Source organism: Nothobranchius furzeri, chromosome 7, assembly GCF_043380555.1.
Source record: "Nothobranchius furzeri strain GRZ-AD chromosome 7, NfurGRZ-RIMD1, whole genome shotgun sequence".
In the NCBI taxonomy this organism is placed as follows: Eukaryota; Metazoa; Chordata; class Actinopteri; order Cyprinodontiformes; family Nothobranchiidae; genus Nothobranchius; species Nothobranchius furzeri.
This window is the reverse complement of record NC_091747.1, coordinates 66333331-66348702: the sequence shown is the minus strand read 5'-3', so window position 1 is coordinate 66348702 and position 15372 is coordinate 66333331. Positions and strand designations below refer to the sequence as shown.

The window sequence follows — 15372 nt, the reverse complement described above, 5'->3', positions numbered from 1 at the left end:
ATCCGGGCCCGATCCGCCGAGGTACTCCTTAAATCTGAAGCATGTAAGAGGTAGTCTAATGCTATTGGTTGGTTCTGGTCGGAGCTAGGGGGCGTGGTTACGTTACATCACAGTACATGATGAGATCATCCCTTTTACGGATTTCTGACAAATCATACATCATTTCTGAAGGGGGAAAACTCCGGAAAGCTGCTTCAGTTCTCAGACCGGATCTGCTCATAAATAGCTAATGTTAGCTTAGCATTCTGGTACTTCCAGGCCAGGCTCCCTCTTGTTCCTCTGCAACCCGCTGACTTCAGCCCTTCAGTAAAAACCACTGAACACAGCAAAGGCTGGAGCGTCAAACATCAAGTCTTTTTATTGAACGATGCTAAGTAACAACTACAGTGGAAGTGTGAGCTGACTGGTGCCGCCTGATCCCTCGCAGAAACAGCAGACTCCTCTGAACAGACCTATCGGACGTTCACCTGCAACGAGAGAGAAATCTGCTCAGAGGTGATAGATGGTTCAAGTTCCAGCACAGCTAGATGTCCTCCAAGGTCACCACGGGAACGTCCGTCCACAGCGGACCCTCGTGGGGACGGGAGGAACTCACCACATCATCGATCTTGAGGATGCTGCGGACCGTCTCTGTAGCTAGGGTCAGAGCACTGATGGACACCAGGAGAGGCTGCACCACCAGCTCCTCCAGGATGTTGGAGATTCCTCCCTGTCTCAAACAGGTAGAGGTTACCCACACACCTGCAGGGTCACACAAACATCCTCCAGTCATCCACAACTGACCAACCTTGCGGACGTTGATGCCGGCCATCTTGTCTCCATGTGCATGTCTGTTCCTGAGCTCCGTCACCGTGGAGATGGGGTTCAGACCTGCGTTCTCAGCCAGCGTTGAGGGGATCACCTCCAGGGCGTCGGCGTACGCCCGCACACAGTAGGCCTCCATCCCAGCCAGGGTTCGCGAGTACTCTGCCAGACGGACAGCCAGCTCGATCTCTGGAGCTCCGCCTCCAGCTATCAGAGCCCTGAAGGAGGCGTTGACAGAAACACTCAGCGTTTATGTGCTTCGCGTGCATCAGGAGATCATAAAGATGGACTGCTGTTTATTAGGGTGGTGTGTGAGAACGCTCTCCAGCCAAACTGCTGAGACCAACAGGAGCCAATCAGAGCGGAGCGTTCTGAGGTTCTGTTCCTCTGTTCGTTACGCTCCTGCAGGAAGAGCCCGAGCAGGAGCGCCTTTGTCAGAGGGAGGGGCCACTGACCTCTTCTTGACCAGGCAGCGGATCACACACAGAGCGTCGTGGATGGAGCGCTCCGCCTCCTCGATCACCAGCTTGTTGGAGCCTCGGACCACAATGCTGACCGTTCTCCCGGGGCTGCTGCAGCCGGTGATCTGACACAAGAACTCAAGGTTTAGAGCTGAAGTTCTGCTTGAGTGAGCGCTTCTGTCCCGAGTTTACCTTAACCAGTTTGCCAGAACCGTCTAGGTGGACCTCCTCCGCCAGCTCTGCTGTGCCAAGCATCTCTGGAGTGAAGTGATCGACGTGGGCGATGGGCTTGGTGCCGAGAGTCTGAAGGAGAGGAGAGGCTTAAACCCCAGCAGACAGGAAGCAGCAGGAGGAACACTTCCTGGTTCCATTAACTGAACCTCAGGTCTAAATGCTTCTACCACCGGTGGATCAGGCCAACACGACACCCTTGCAGACGCGACATCTTGCGTCTGAAGTTCATAAAAGCTTCCTGTCCTCCTGGGCGGTGTCACACTAGACTCTGCTACTGGCTCATAAATCCCAAGGTCCTCTCTAAAGCCGCGGCGCCACCAGGACCGACTCAGCGCGACTCGTCTGGGTTCGGCGGCCTTCCATCTCTGCTCTGTCCCGAACCGTCCCAGCAGGGATCCAGGAAGGTGTTGGGAACAACTCACCTTGCAGATGAACTCAATGTCCTCCCTCTCAATGTCCTTCACCACCATGATCTTCATTTTGTTGAGGAAGTGCAGAGCGAGGTCGCTTAGTGCATCTCTGCAGCAGGAGGGGTTATGGTCAGGTTTACCCATCACTTCAGTGTCTAACTAACCAGAAGATCAGAGCCCGGTCTCGGTAGCTCCAGTACCTGAGGATGGACTTCTGGATGAGCAGCACGTTGCAGCCCGCTTTCTTGACCTGCTTCACCAGATTGAGAATGTAAGCCCGCTCCTCCCGCAGAACGCGGTCCATCTGGGCGTAGTCCGACACCACGATCTGGTTGTCCATCTGCATCCCAAACAGAGGTCAGGAAAAGGGAACATCTTCATGAATCAAACTTTATTTCACTTTGGGTTTTACTTTTCATACGAGATAAAAAAACACTGAACAGTTTATTTCTCACCCCTCCCCCGCAGGTCAACACCCCTTCTACGACCCCCACACACAGCTAAAGCAGGACACCTGGCTGAGTCCAGATGCAGTAGATGAAACGCCACCAGCAGTCTGGTCAGTCTGAAGCTGAAGGGAAGCATCTGTCCATGCAGCCTTCCTGCAGGACTGCTCTGGTGCTTACAGACCTAACCCTAACCCACCGTCTGCACACATCTACTGGAGCGGCGTGGTACTCCAGGAGCTGTGGAGGAAACCAGCACACACAACCCACCATAGAAGCTCCTAGCTTCGGGATCCAGAGTTAACGGCTAATGCTAATGCTAGCTGGTCCATGGTTGTGGATGGCTGCTTCCATTACTGGAAGTTCAGGGGAGATTCACAGGAACCTGCCAACACGCACATCTCTCCACCTGAACGGCTGTTTCTGGAGCAGACCTGCTGGCTGCATGTTTTCTACGTGTCCCTGCTCCGACACACCTGATTCTTGCTTATCTCAGAGCAGCAAAGCCTTAGCTTACCTTCTGCTACAAGTCTGCTGAGACATGTTTAGCCACGTCTCAGCCTCGTCCCCGGCTCTGAGGATGAGACCGACAGCGAGGAGCAGGTTCCCCACATCCTGGTGCTTCTAACAGGTTATTGATTATATTTAAACAAAACTTAAAAACTGAGCTGTAACCAAGCATAAGGCAGCGATGGAGGCAGTGTCTCCCCTCACTCAGCAGCACCTATCTGCTCATATCCATGGTCTCTGACACGCCAACCAGGAGGAAACACCTAACTCAAAGGAAGACTAAGTTTGCTCCCAGCTGACTTGAACATGTCGGTGCGCCCCAGGGCAGCTGTGGCTACATCGTAGCTCATCACCACCAGTGTGTGAATGGATGAATGATGCACTGTAGTGTGAAGCACTTTGGAGTCCTTCCTCTGAGAGGCGCTGTACAAGTGCGGGTCATCCATCATAACATCAATCCGTCAGCCTGGTTCTAGAGATGGGAACTCTGGCTGTAACCGGTTCTTACGGCTCATCACATTTTAGAGTATTTTAGATTAATTCATCAGCAGAAATGTGTGAAAGTGACGATCTACAAACGGACATTAAATGACCTTAAAGGACTAGAGCGTCTGGGCTTGTGTAGCACCTCTAGAGTCCGTTTAGCCTCACTAAGGGACTCGTCACTGAACCAATCAGATGTGTTCATGATGTAAAACAAGCAGCTGGCTGCTTTGCAGTGTTGGATTAGGTCTTCTGGCAGGGCGTCAGTAACTGCATCCTGGACCCGCCGCTGTGCTACGACTCCTCTCTTTCAAGGTTTCCACTAGCATGTCCTCTGTGAGGATCCCAGCGCCTGGTGCGCACCGCGGGAGCGAGCAATGAGCGCACGCGTTTTTGCAGCCGGGGCGGTGCAGAACGGAGCAGAAACGCGTTTCAACACCGGTGCTGTCCTCTGCTGCTCACATATGGAAGCTCAGATCTGCCCCAGCCCCAGTGTTGTTTAACCCTCATGTACTCACCCGCCTCTACATGAACTGTTTCTGATGCCGCGTCATCTCTAATCTGTGCTGTAACTCGTTCTTCTCTTGCCTAGCTGTCGCGTCTGAAACATCCTCCTGGATATCCCCCCAGAAGAGGATATTGTAACTGGTTAAACTGGGAGAGCCAGCCTCGCTGCACACCCCCTACGTGTATTCTCTTTGGATCTGCACGAATCACGTAGCTGATCCATTTTGGATTCAAAACAGCAAATTTCACACAAAGGTGAGGGAGTTCACTGATTGCGTCTACTGCCTCCTAGTGGCAGGAAACGTGGCTGCCACGTTAACATGAACCTACACTGCTGCTGAGATGTAAATGTTTTCCATTAAATACGTAGGAGCTATAAACAGGAGCTGTGTGGGGACCAGCACCGAGCCTTTCATGACCGTTTTGTTTCCGTACTTGCAGCAGCAGACCGGTCTCGTTTCACTGAAACACCATTAAACCCTAACCCATCGACAGAGGCCTGGACAGAATACTGGACCGATGCCCTGCACAAGCTCACATGGACCCGGTGCTCCTGAAACCGCAGCTAAAGACCAAGCACACGTTCACATCTGAGCCACTCACATCCGTTTTGGGAGGAGACAAACAGAACTGGATGAGGCCAATCTTTGCCTTCTCTACACGGGTCACACCAGTGTTGGCCAGCTTCTGGGTCAGCACCAGGCCGTCCACCAGCTCACAGTCATCGATGGTCCCTCTGCTCCAAAACACAACACACAGTTCAGCAAAGACACACACTTGTCACGGGGCCCAGCTGGTGAAGGACAACCCACCCCAGCTTCTTGATGATTTTGATGTCCTGCAGGTCGACGCTAGTGGCCGTGGCGGGGTCGATGACCCGCATGACGGCATCCACGCTCATTGGTGCCAGCAGGCTGGAGTACTGCGACACCACCTTGGAGCACAGCGACGTGGTGGCGCTGTTGAGAAGAGTCTCGCGATCGCTCAGCTCTACTGGCCGGCTCATGTCAGTAAGCACCTCCACGCCTTTATCCACAGCCTTCTGGAACGACTCGGAGATGATGGTGGGGTGGATTCCTGACCGACCAGAACAACACCATCTGAACACCACCCCCAAACAAACTAATCCTCTGGCGCTTGGCCTTACCTTTCTGCAGCAGTTTGGAGCAGGCATCCAGCAGCGCTCCAGCAATCACTACAACAGAGGTGGTGCCGTCTCCAGCCTCGATGTCCTGGGCTTTGGACAGCTCCACCAGCTAACAACACACAGGTCAGTCCAGATGAACATCAAACTCATGGGTGGGGTTGCAACTATTACACATGTTGGTGGCACGATTATAGTCTGAGAAATAATGACGTAGCATCAGTCTAACCACATAAATCACACACACATCACACAAGGTAACCCGGAAGTGTCTTGTTACGGTTCTACCTCCGCAGGCCTGGAGGCGTTCTGCTGCGGTCCCTCACTAGAACACGGATCACTGTGTGACTTCTGGGTTTGGACAATATTACCGTATTTTACGGACTATAAGCCGCTACTTTCCCCCCACGCTTTGAACCGTGCGGCTTATAATGAAGTGCACCTTTACTGAAGATGTTCCTCCACCTGCAGGGGGCGCTTCAGCAGAAAGTAAACAGGTGGAAGTCAAAAGTGGAAATGGAAGAACGTGCCCATTTTAATTTAGCACGTGCAAGCAGCCGGCACCACGAGGAATGTTTTTCACATCCATACCCCCTCATCATGGTAACTACACGTATGAGTTCATATGATGACACATTTAAGCTGAAGGCATCGATCTGGCAGTACAGGAGGGAAACAGTGCTGCCGCACGTAAGCTTGGCATGAATGAATCCACGGTTCGGCGCTGGAGACGGCAGCGGGAAGATCTCGTTCAAGCCAGCTTCACCCGGGGATGATGACAGCAACACGGACAGCGACACAGAAAAGGTATGTGACGAAGCTCTTCTGAGGCTGTTCAACTCCGACACTGAAGAAGAGGACTTTAATGGCTTTAGTGCGCAGGAGGAAGATGAGAGCGAATGACTTCTTCTGGTAGGCAGGTGTGTTTAATTTACTAACCAGGCATGTTTTGTGTGCAGTTTTATTTTCTAACCATCCAGGGCTAATTAATGCTGTGTCAGCGCTGTTCTTTTCTTCTAAACATGCAGATTACCGGTAATAACGTGTCAGAGCTGTTTTTATTTTATAACATCCAGAAATATGAATGCTATCAGTGCTGTTTTCTCCACTTGCAGGCACGTTCACCCGTGTTTATAACTCGTTTTGATGAATTAAAACAACAAAGAAAAACCTCAGTGTAGCGTCTTTCTGTCTAATCATCTTGTGTTATGGCCGTACATGCGCTGTGCGCTGGAGACCTGCATGTGGCTGCTGCGCCGCGGCTTGTGTTCGAGTGCGGTGTGTGTGTGTGTAGAAAACCTTTTTTTTTGAGGCGCTCTATAGTCCGGAAATTACGGTAGTTATATTTGCAGCTCATTTAATGCTCATTGTGTTCTACGGCTGATTGACTAGATGTTATTGTGTCGTGTATCCTGTGCTAGCCAGATTTAGCACGTCTGTTTAGAAGAATGTTCCCGCCCAGAGGAAAACAGCACAAACCCAAAACTACGTTTCTCACTCGGAAAAGGACAACTGTGTGGAAAAGATGTGGGCGAGCAGGGTGCGGATGAATTAAACGCCACATACAGGTCCTTCTAAAAAAGTTAGCATATTGTGATAAAGTTCATTTATTGTCTGAAATGTACTGATAAACATCTAAAATAATTAGCATATCATGAAAAGGTTCTCTAAACGAGCTATTAACCTAATCATCTGAATCAACTAATTAACTCTAAACACCTACAAAAGATTCCTGAGGCTTTTAAAAACTCCCAGCCTGGTTCATTACTCAAAACCACAATCATGGGTAAGACTGCCGACCTGACTGCTGTCCAGAAGGCCATCATTGACACCCTCAAGCAAGAGGGTAAGACACAGAAAGACATTCCTGAACAAATAGGCTGTTCCCAGAGTGCTGTATCAAGGCACCTCAGTGGGAAGTCTGTGGGAAGGAACAAGTGTGGCAGAAAACGCTGCACAGCCAGAAGAGGTGACCGGACCCTGAGGAAGATTGTGGAGAAGGACCGATTCCAGACCTTGGGGGACCTGCGGAAGCAGTGGACTGAGTCTGGAGTAGAAACATCCAGAGCCACCGTGTACAGGCGTGTGCAGGAAATGGGCTACAGGTGCCGCATTCCCCAGGTCAAGCCACTTTTGAACCAGAAACAGCGGCAGAAGCGCCTGACCTGGGCTACAGAGAAGCAGCACTGGACTACTGCTCAGTGGTCCAAAGTACTTTTTTCAGATGAAAGCTAATTCTGCACGTCATTCAGAAATCAAGGTGCCAGAGTCTGGAGGAAGACTGGGCAGAGGGAAATGCCAACATGCCTGAAGTCCAGTGTCAAGTACCCACAGTCAGTGATGGTCTGGGGCGCCATGTCAGCTGCTGGTGTTGGTCCACTGTGTTTTATCAAGGGCAGGGTCCATGCAGCTAGCTATCAGGAGATGTTGGAGCACTTCATGCTTCCATCTGCTGAAAAGCTTTATGGAGATGAAGATTTCATTTTTCAGCACGACCTGGCACCTGCTCACAGTGCCAACACCACTGCTAAATGGTTTACTGACCATGGTATGACCTGAACCCCGTAGAGAACCTGTGGGATATTGTGAAGAGAAAGTTGAGAGACGCCAGACCCAACACTCTGGATGAGCTTAAGGCCGCTATCGAAGCATCCTGGGCCTCCAGAACACCTCAGCAGTGCCACAGGCTGATCGCCTCCATGCCACGCCGCACTGAAGCAGTCATTTCTGCTAAAGGATCCCCGACCAAGTACTGAGTGCATAACTGAACATAATTATTAGAAGGTTGACTTTTTTGTATTAAAAACACTTTTCTGTTATTGGTCGGATGAAATATGCAAAATTTTTAGAAGGACCTGTGGGTTAGGCAGGATAGCTTTTCTCTGCTTCTCTACGATGATTGGCTTAAACTTCTTCACCACGCCGCTGAGTCGTGTTGTCAGACGTGCATATTTGCCACAGAACTCAACTCACGTATCCGCCACTTTTAGCGTAGTTTTAGAGGGGTGAGTCGTACCAGCGTAAATAGATGCCAAATGGCGTACTGGCTACGCAAAATGCGTACAGGTTGGCAGGTGTGCTAAACAATCCCCCCCCCCCCCCCCCCCCAAAAAAAAAAACAACAACAGGCAAACAAATGGAGACCAGATGGAAAAAATATCGGTTGTTAATATCGGCCCGGTTTCATTTATCGCACAGATATGTTAAAACATGACTAACATCGTCCGATACTGATGCTGATTTATCGACCATCCCTAACCGTCATAGTTGGTAAATAAGATTATATGCATATATAAACGATTAATCGTAAAAGATAATCGACAGATTAATCGAGTATGAAAATTATCGTTAGTTGCAGCCCTAGGAATAATCAAAGATGTTTTTTCGGTGTTCCACATCTTTAATTACATTTGGCTTAGAGCCTGTTTAGAGTTTCTGTAAAAAGACAAAAACTTGACAGCTGGTCAGCGTTAGCTCTGAAGGATGGATACACCGCCATGAAGTAAGATGCTAACTTCCTACTAGTGCAGTTGTTGTTATGAATATTACTGATGAATGAAATCTCTACTTGTTGATATCTTTTCTAGTTTCATCAGTAAGAATATTATCTGGACAAGGATAAATTATATTATTGTTATGCAGAACATGAATTACAAAGAGGTGTAGCTGATTAAATATTAAAATGGCTTGCCATACATGGAGCAACACAGTATGAACCATTGTTCACTGGATTGTTCTAATATTACTGTTAATCTGTTCAGTCACTAACCTAATCTGACTCAGCTGGAGCTAATCTGTCCGCGTGATGATGACAGAGATGATAAATTAGGAGTGTTGCAACTTTTTTCTGCCAGCTCTGCAGATGGACAATCATAGTTCTGAATTTCTCTTTTAGCAACTTTGGGAGTCTAAACTATCCCTCACAGGAGACTTGAAGCACTTCCTAGGTGGGCGAGGAGCGGTCCCGGTGGTTGTTGATACTGGTTCTGCTGCACACATCGTTCACGTTCACTTTGGCCCGCTAATGTGGTGTTGTAGACACCTTTACAGTGGGTTATCCACAGCATTTCAGAACGTGGTTAATAGTCAGACCGGCTAATCCTTGCAACACTACTCTTAAAGCAGGAGAAGAACTGAGTGTGTTTGGCTTGTTACCATCTTGGCTGCAGGGTGGAGCACCTGCATCTGCTTCAGGATGGTGGCTCCATCGTTGGTGATGGTCACGTCACCTTTCTCATCCTGGATCTGAAGCACAGAACAGTTATTAACATCCCGTCGAGGCGCAGATCAGACCGTGTCTGTTCACACACCATCTTGTCCATCCCTTTGGGTCCCAGACTCGTTCTGATGGCGTCAGCAACAGCTGTCAATTAAAGAGATGATGTCAGACCCACTCCTCAAAAACCAGACGGTTTAATTATGAATTCATCTAGAAATCCAGGGCTTTAGCTGAAGAGGATGACTAAAATCAGCACTAGGGTTGCAATGATTATAGATGTTGGTACGATTATAGTCTGAGAAATAATCACAGTTTCACGATTATTTCACATGAACTGATTTCCCATCTGTATCAACACAGATAAACCACACACACATTCTATAAGTTACTGATTAAAGACACAATTACTTTCCATAAAAGGGTTTAAACCCCTGAAATATCTGTTGTTCCTTTTCAGAGAGTTTGTTTAGAAAAACTCACTCTACTACCGATGTGTAGTGTTGATGTTTCATCTCCACAAATAACACAAGCCCGGAGGAGTTCTGCTGTGTGGTGGAGTTGCTAATGCTAACAGTTAGCTTCTACTAGCTGAGGCGTGGACACTAAACCAGCAACAGCCTTCCCTGTCGTGAGTCCAGATGGGTGAGTCCATGAATGTTAGTGACAGGGTGACGTAGATCTGTCAGGATTTTCTATCCTAGAGTTTCACCGTCTGTTTTCTATCAGAAGCTGCTGCAGGAGGTAGGTGTAGGAGACTATTAAAGTTCTGCCTGAGTGAAACCTTCAGTGACTGATTATCACAGATAGTGGCTAGCTGAGATATGGCGATATAAAGTCATGTTTCTTGTTTAAAATGAGATATTTTAAAAATATCGATTAATTGCCCAGCCCCAGTCCTGTATCAGTGCAAAAATTGTATTTCTACAACGAACACCAGCAATCTTAAATGATTAATATTAATTATATTATTGACATTTATTTATTTCCTATGTAGAAGAAAACATTTTCAGGGGCCGTTTACTTCCCATTTAGTATCTGATCCGTAAATCATCAGTTCCTGTGCGGGGTGGGTGGTGGTGACGGGGTCGTTGGGCACCTTCTGCCCAGGGGCCCTGCCCTAGACTACACACTGATCCATCATCAGAAGCACAGACAACGCTTAAGGGTTCGTCTGCCTTACACAATTTACACAAAATAAAATTAACACGTTTGAGACCCTGAGGAACACCGAAGATGACAGTTACACGGAGTAAACTGACCGGCTCTACGGCCTTTTACCATCAGTTCCCATCGGTGTCCCAGCCTACCTTTGGCAGCAGAAATGTTGCTGAAGCGAATCTGGGCCGGTTTGTCGCGGTCCACGTACGCCCCTCCTTTGTTTCTGCCTCCGTTTGAGGCTTTCGGTGCCGCCATAGCTTCGGGCATCGCTCCTTAATACACAATGGTAAATGTTACCTAGAGTCTTTAGAGCTGGACTGATGGAGCCCCGTAGCTAAAACCGCAAGGTTCGGCCGAGGATGGACTCAGATTGAGGTGTCTCCACAAGGAAACTTCCAGAGAACCCAGCGGCTGAAGCCGGAAAGAGCAAACGGGAGACGGCTGTGACGGCTTGACGCAGCTAGATGACGTATCAGGCATTAAGCGTCGATGATCAGTTTGAAGCAAATCATCAGCAATGTGTTACATTACATTATAATTTAATACATTTTTTTTACCATAAATGTATGCTTAGTAAATAAAATAAAACATAATATAAAATGTTATTTCAATATTCTTGTTGGTATCTGGGTTGATTCGTTACGTCTGACGCGACTGACGCAGGCGTGAAGGCGACCTGAGTCGCTGGTAATCGATTCAGATATTTTTTCTTTTTATGCTTGCTAATTAAGCCCTTCTATTACAGGTATGTTCGTTTCATACGTTTTCATTTCGCGTACTTTGTCGCCTCATTTAAATGTTCAAAACGTAAATATCAAGTTCCTGTTAGCTAGTTAGCTGTCTCAGCTGGGAAGTGGCTCGTGCTCGTGTAGCATCAGGTAAATTTTAATTTAATTTTTATTAGTTTACATACATACAAACTATCACGAGGAAACGACAGTACAACATCGCTTGTGCTCTAAACCAGAATTTAGAACTAAAAGATCTCTTACAATTCAACAAAACAAAACAATGTTCACACACACACACACACACACACACACACACACACACACACGCACGCACGCACGCACGCACGCACACACACACACACACACGCACACACAACTGCCATAAAGAAAAGAAAAAAACCCAACATTTTCAAGGCCATATTCTCACTTATTTCGAATAAATTTCAAGCAGTGTGAATCTGTTCTATGAAAAAAAAGCTTTCTGGTTATCAAAGTTTTGACGCATTCTTTAAAAGGATAAGTACTGGTTCATATGTTCACATATCTGGTCAGCATCCTTGCATGAGTCTTTTAAAAGAGCTAAAGATGTATACAGTGATATCAGTTCAACCTTTAGGACGTTTAAGGAAGGATTTTCATTACGCCATTTACATTTATGAAGGTGGTATTTCGATGTAATATATAAAGAATATAATGGATAGACCATCTTTGAGACGCTTTCTGATTTAGATAACAAATTCCGTCCAAAAATTGTAAGATCTCTTATTAACCAATGATTCAGTTTTCTAGACATCATATCATTTTGATCTTTCACATTTTCTGTCTCTCTAATTTTAATATCTTTGTTTAAGTAAATTCCAGATACGTAACTTCTCCTTTCACTGGAATTGTCTTCATATTGGTTTCCAAACAATCAGAAAGAGGTACAATTTCACATCTCTTCAGATTTAGGTTCAAACCTGATGCCTTTGAAAAAACTGAAATCACATTTAGGGCTTTCTCCAATATTGATTTATCCTTCAAAAAATTACTGTGTCATCCGCAAATTGACTTATCCTAAATTCTGTATCAAATATGTTTATGCCTTCTATGTCCGGATGATTCACAATAAGGTGAGCCATCATTTGCGTGCAAAGAATAAATCATTTTGGAGAAAGTGGGTAACCTTGCCTAATTCCGCAGGATACATCTATTCCAGGGGTAATACCTGGGTTGAGAGAAATTAACTATAAATCTGATTATAAAATAATTTATTTATTTTGCAAAATTTGTTTCCAAATCCAAAAAGTTCCATAGTTCTAAGTAAAAAGTCATGTTCTATTGAATCAAATGCTTAAAAAAAACAATGAATAATACCAAACTTTCTGTGTTAATAAAGGATCGGTAATCAATCATGTCTAATATTAGTCTTATATTGTTATACATTTGTTTACCTTTAATAAACGCTGACAGACTTTCATCAAATTTTGCTAAGATGTCCCTGATGCTGTTTGCATGTACTAAGGCTAGTAACTTGTAATCATTACACAGAAGTGTAATGGGTCTCCAGCTATCTAACAAAAACAGATTTTTGTTTGGTTTCGGCAGTTAAGTTATTAGACCTGTTTTCATTGTTGGAGATAATTGCTCATTTTTTAAACAATCCACAAAAGCATTAAGTAACATATCTTTAATATCTGGCCAGAACATCCTATAAAATTCAATAGTTTGGCCATCTATTCAGGCGATTTGCCATTTTTCATTTGTTTCAGAGCAATTTCTATTTCAGCTAAATTTAAATCTTCTAACACTTTTTTATCTTCCTCATTCAATTTTTTACCTGTTCTTTAATCATGTCAAAAATATCTCTTTATTCTCTTTCGAAACGTTTTGCTTGTATAGTTTAGCAACTAGTTAAGTTTGCAGCCAAAACGTAGCGGGAAAACAGGTAAACAGAACTGATCTGTGTTTTAAAAAAGAACTACAGCATGGAATTAGAGAAGCGACACAGCAAGAACACACCTAAGATGTTCCATAGTTAGCATAGAATAAGTGAATTTCTTTAGCTATTTGGGTTGGGTTTTCAATGATGTTTTGATCTTTGTTTAATTTGGTTATCTTTTTCTTCGTTTGTCTTCTTTTCTCTAGGCTATAAAAATATGATGAATTTTTTCCCCCTTGCTCAATCCACCTTGCTTTAGATCTCACATATGCACCTTTCGCCTCTTCCAGGTATAAATCATCTAATTGTTTTTATAAAGATTTTAAGCTTTCTGCCTCTTCTGTGGTTACATCAAGCTTACCGCTTATTAAATTGATTTGTTTCTATTATTTTTTTCTTTTTACTTATGAGGCCGAGATTTACTACTACTTAAGGCCGATATTTTCTTTCCGGTTTCTATAGCTAACTGTTTAACACTAAATTTGAACCATTCCCATTTACTTACATTCGACATCTCCATATCTTTAATTTCTAATTGAATATTTTTAACTTGGATACCAAATTCCCCATTCTTTAATAAATTGTTATTACATTTCCAAATGTTTACCTGCTTTTCTTGTTTAATTACAACTAATGAAAGACTTATTAAACAATGACCCGTAAGTGGGGTTGTTTGGTTTTCACGTGTAGTTATATATGTAGTTATTTTTTGAGAGACAAGCCAATAATCCAATCTTGAGCATAATCTGTTGTTTGTTGGACCGAACCAAGTATATTTTTTCATGTTTGAGTTAGTCATCCTCCAGTAATCAAGCAAATCAGTTGACATACTAAAATCACAAAGAATACCGTCGTATTCCGGTTGATTCCCTCTCGGTGGTTGCCTATCCAGCCATGAGTTAGGTGCCAAATTGAAATCACCTCCTGTTATAACCTGATCAGTGCTATGTGTAGTTCTCCACTGTTGAATTCATTTACTTAAATTTGTTATCATGTTTCTATTTAGAGACCTATTATTGTATCCATATACATTAATAAGAAGGAGCTTTTGTTCGCAAAACTCTACTATTACCATGAACCTCTTCATCTCTTTTATGATCAATAACATTGGCAGCAAAATTATTAAATAAAATCATTACCCCCGCCGAGTGAGCAGCACCATGTGAAAAAAGAAAATACTATCTCCCCACTGATGTTTCCAGAAAGTTTCATCATCACTACTGGAACGTGTCTCTTGTAAAAACAAAATGTTTGCCTTAATTTCTTTTACGAAATAAAAAAACGGCCTTGCGTTTCACTTTGTTTTTTAAGCCTCAAACATTTAAAGAACTTATTTGAACAAACATTTAAAGGTAAAAAGATCAAGAAAACACAAGAACAAATGAAGCTTTTTCCTTCTACTCTGATTCTCTAGAAAAATGAAGACCTGTTTCTAGCGGGACTAAGCATAAAGTCCTACTTATCCTGTAAATACAGGATTCAGATTGTCATTGTGAAAAAAAACTTTCTTTTTTAAATTTAATTAGGAACCAGAACTTTTTACCTACCTCCAGATTTACCTACGCCATTCCACTTGTATTATTTCTGCATGTACCTTACGGGTCGATTCTTTTGCCATCTGCTATAGCAAACCCGTCTCTCAGGAATGCTCTTCTGCCGTTGTTCCGAGCCTCCAGCACCTTGGGCCACAGCTTGATCCGAGCTTCCCTATCCTCTTTGGAGAAGTGCTCTTTAAAGTTTATGTGCAGTTCTTTGCAGACCCTGGCCTCCCTGGACTTCCTCCACGCTTCATCCCTCACCGTCCTCAGGCTAAACTGAATGATGATCTGTCTTGGCAGCTTGTTGTTTGCAGCGTCGCCCTTCTTCCTGATTCGATGTACTGTATCCACCATGAGCTGCAGCTTTTCCACGGACACAGGAATCACTCTCGTCTGGATGCCAGTCGCTCTCCCGTGTATTTTCATCCTCTTTTTCTGCCAGGCCAAGTTGTCTGAGGTCCCATCTTCTTGGGTATCTTGAGTTTTCCAGACGTCTTTCCTCCAGTTCTTTGTTTTCCTTCGTTTAAGCCTCCATCTTTGTTTTGAGCTTGTCTGTTTCCTTTTTGTTTTCGTCAGTTGCCTTTGTATTTGCCTCTATCCTGAGGACAAAAGCTACCAGATTTTTGTTTAGGTCAAATCTTTCTTCAGATCTTTCTGTAAAGGCCAGCAGGGCTTCATAGATATTTCACTGCTCACCTGTTTCCCGGTAGCTTTATTTTTCAGTTTTTTTGGATTGGGCCTTTTACTGGCGTGTGATCACCCGTGGGTCTTGCTGCTATCTGTTGATGCTCCCTCTCCTCCATGTC

General features: G+C 45.0%; 2 protein-coding genes across 7 annotated transcripts in view; one reads left to right on the top strand and one right to left on the bottom strand.

Moving 5' to 3' along the window:
- Positions 1 to 333: 333 nt before the first annotated feature.
- On the bottom strand, positions 334 to 10833 carry cct4 (chaperonin containing TCP1, subunit 4 (delta)). Its single transcript, XM_015977114.3, has 13 exons — positions 10526 to 10833; positions 9310 to 9362; positions 9155 to 9244; positions 5003 to 5111; positions 4668 to 4932; positions 4459 to 4591; positions 2110 to 2249; positions 1922 to 2018; positions 1458 to 1568; positions 1260 to 1390; positions 788 to 1022; positions 596 to 709; positions 334 to 467 (listed from the first exon to the last, which is right to left on the bottom strand). Exons 1-13 carry the CDS (start codon positions 10641 to 10643, stop codon positions 453 to 455), a joined length of 1611 nt encoding a protein of 536 aa, XP_015832600.1. The 5' UTR covers positions 10644 to 10833; the 3' UTR covers positions 334 to 452.
- Positions 10834 to 11014: 181 nt separating this feature from the next.
- The window catches only part of pus10 (pseudouridine synthase 10), a 24736-nt gene continuing 20378 nt past the window's right edge, over positions 11015 to 15372 (top strand). The window contains exons 1-2 of one of the 6 annotated variants that reach the window (XM_015977111.3): positions 11017 to 11121; positions 13235 to 13318. The gene's annotated coding sequence lies outside the window, so the exon portion shown is untranslated. Of the gene's footprint in view, positions 11255 to 12011; positions 12031 to 13234; positions 13319 to 15372 lie in introns of those variants that run through there. The other 5 variants (XM_070553584.1, XM_070553583.1, XM_015977109.3 and 2 more) reach the window with 5 other exon arrangements.

What these genes read in the sequence shown, in the direction of transcription:
- cct4 (XM_015977114.3), bottom strand. Translation starts at nt 10,643, where the DNA reads ATGCCCGAAGCTATGGCGGCACCGAAAGCCTCAAACGGAGGCAGAAAC. An exon ending in CTCCAAACTGCTGCAGAAAG is followed by an intron (nt 4,933 to 5,002) that starts GTAAGGCCAAGC and finishes CTGGTCGGTCAG; the next exon opens with GAATCCACCCCACCATCATC. An exon ending in ACATTGAGTTCATCTGCAAG is followed by an intron (nt 1,569 to 1,921) that starts GTGAGTTGTTCC and finishes CCTCTCCTTCAG; the next exon opens with ACTCTCGGCACCAAGCCCAT.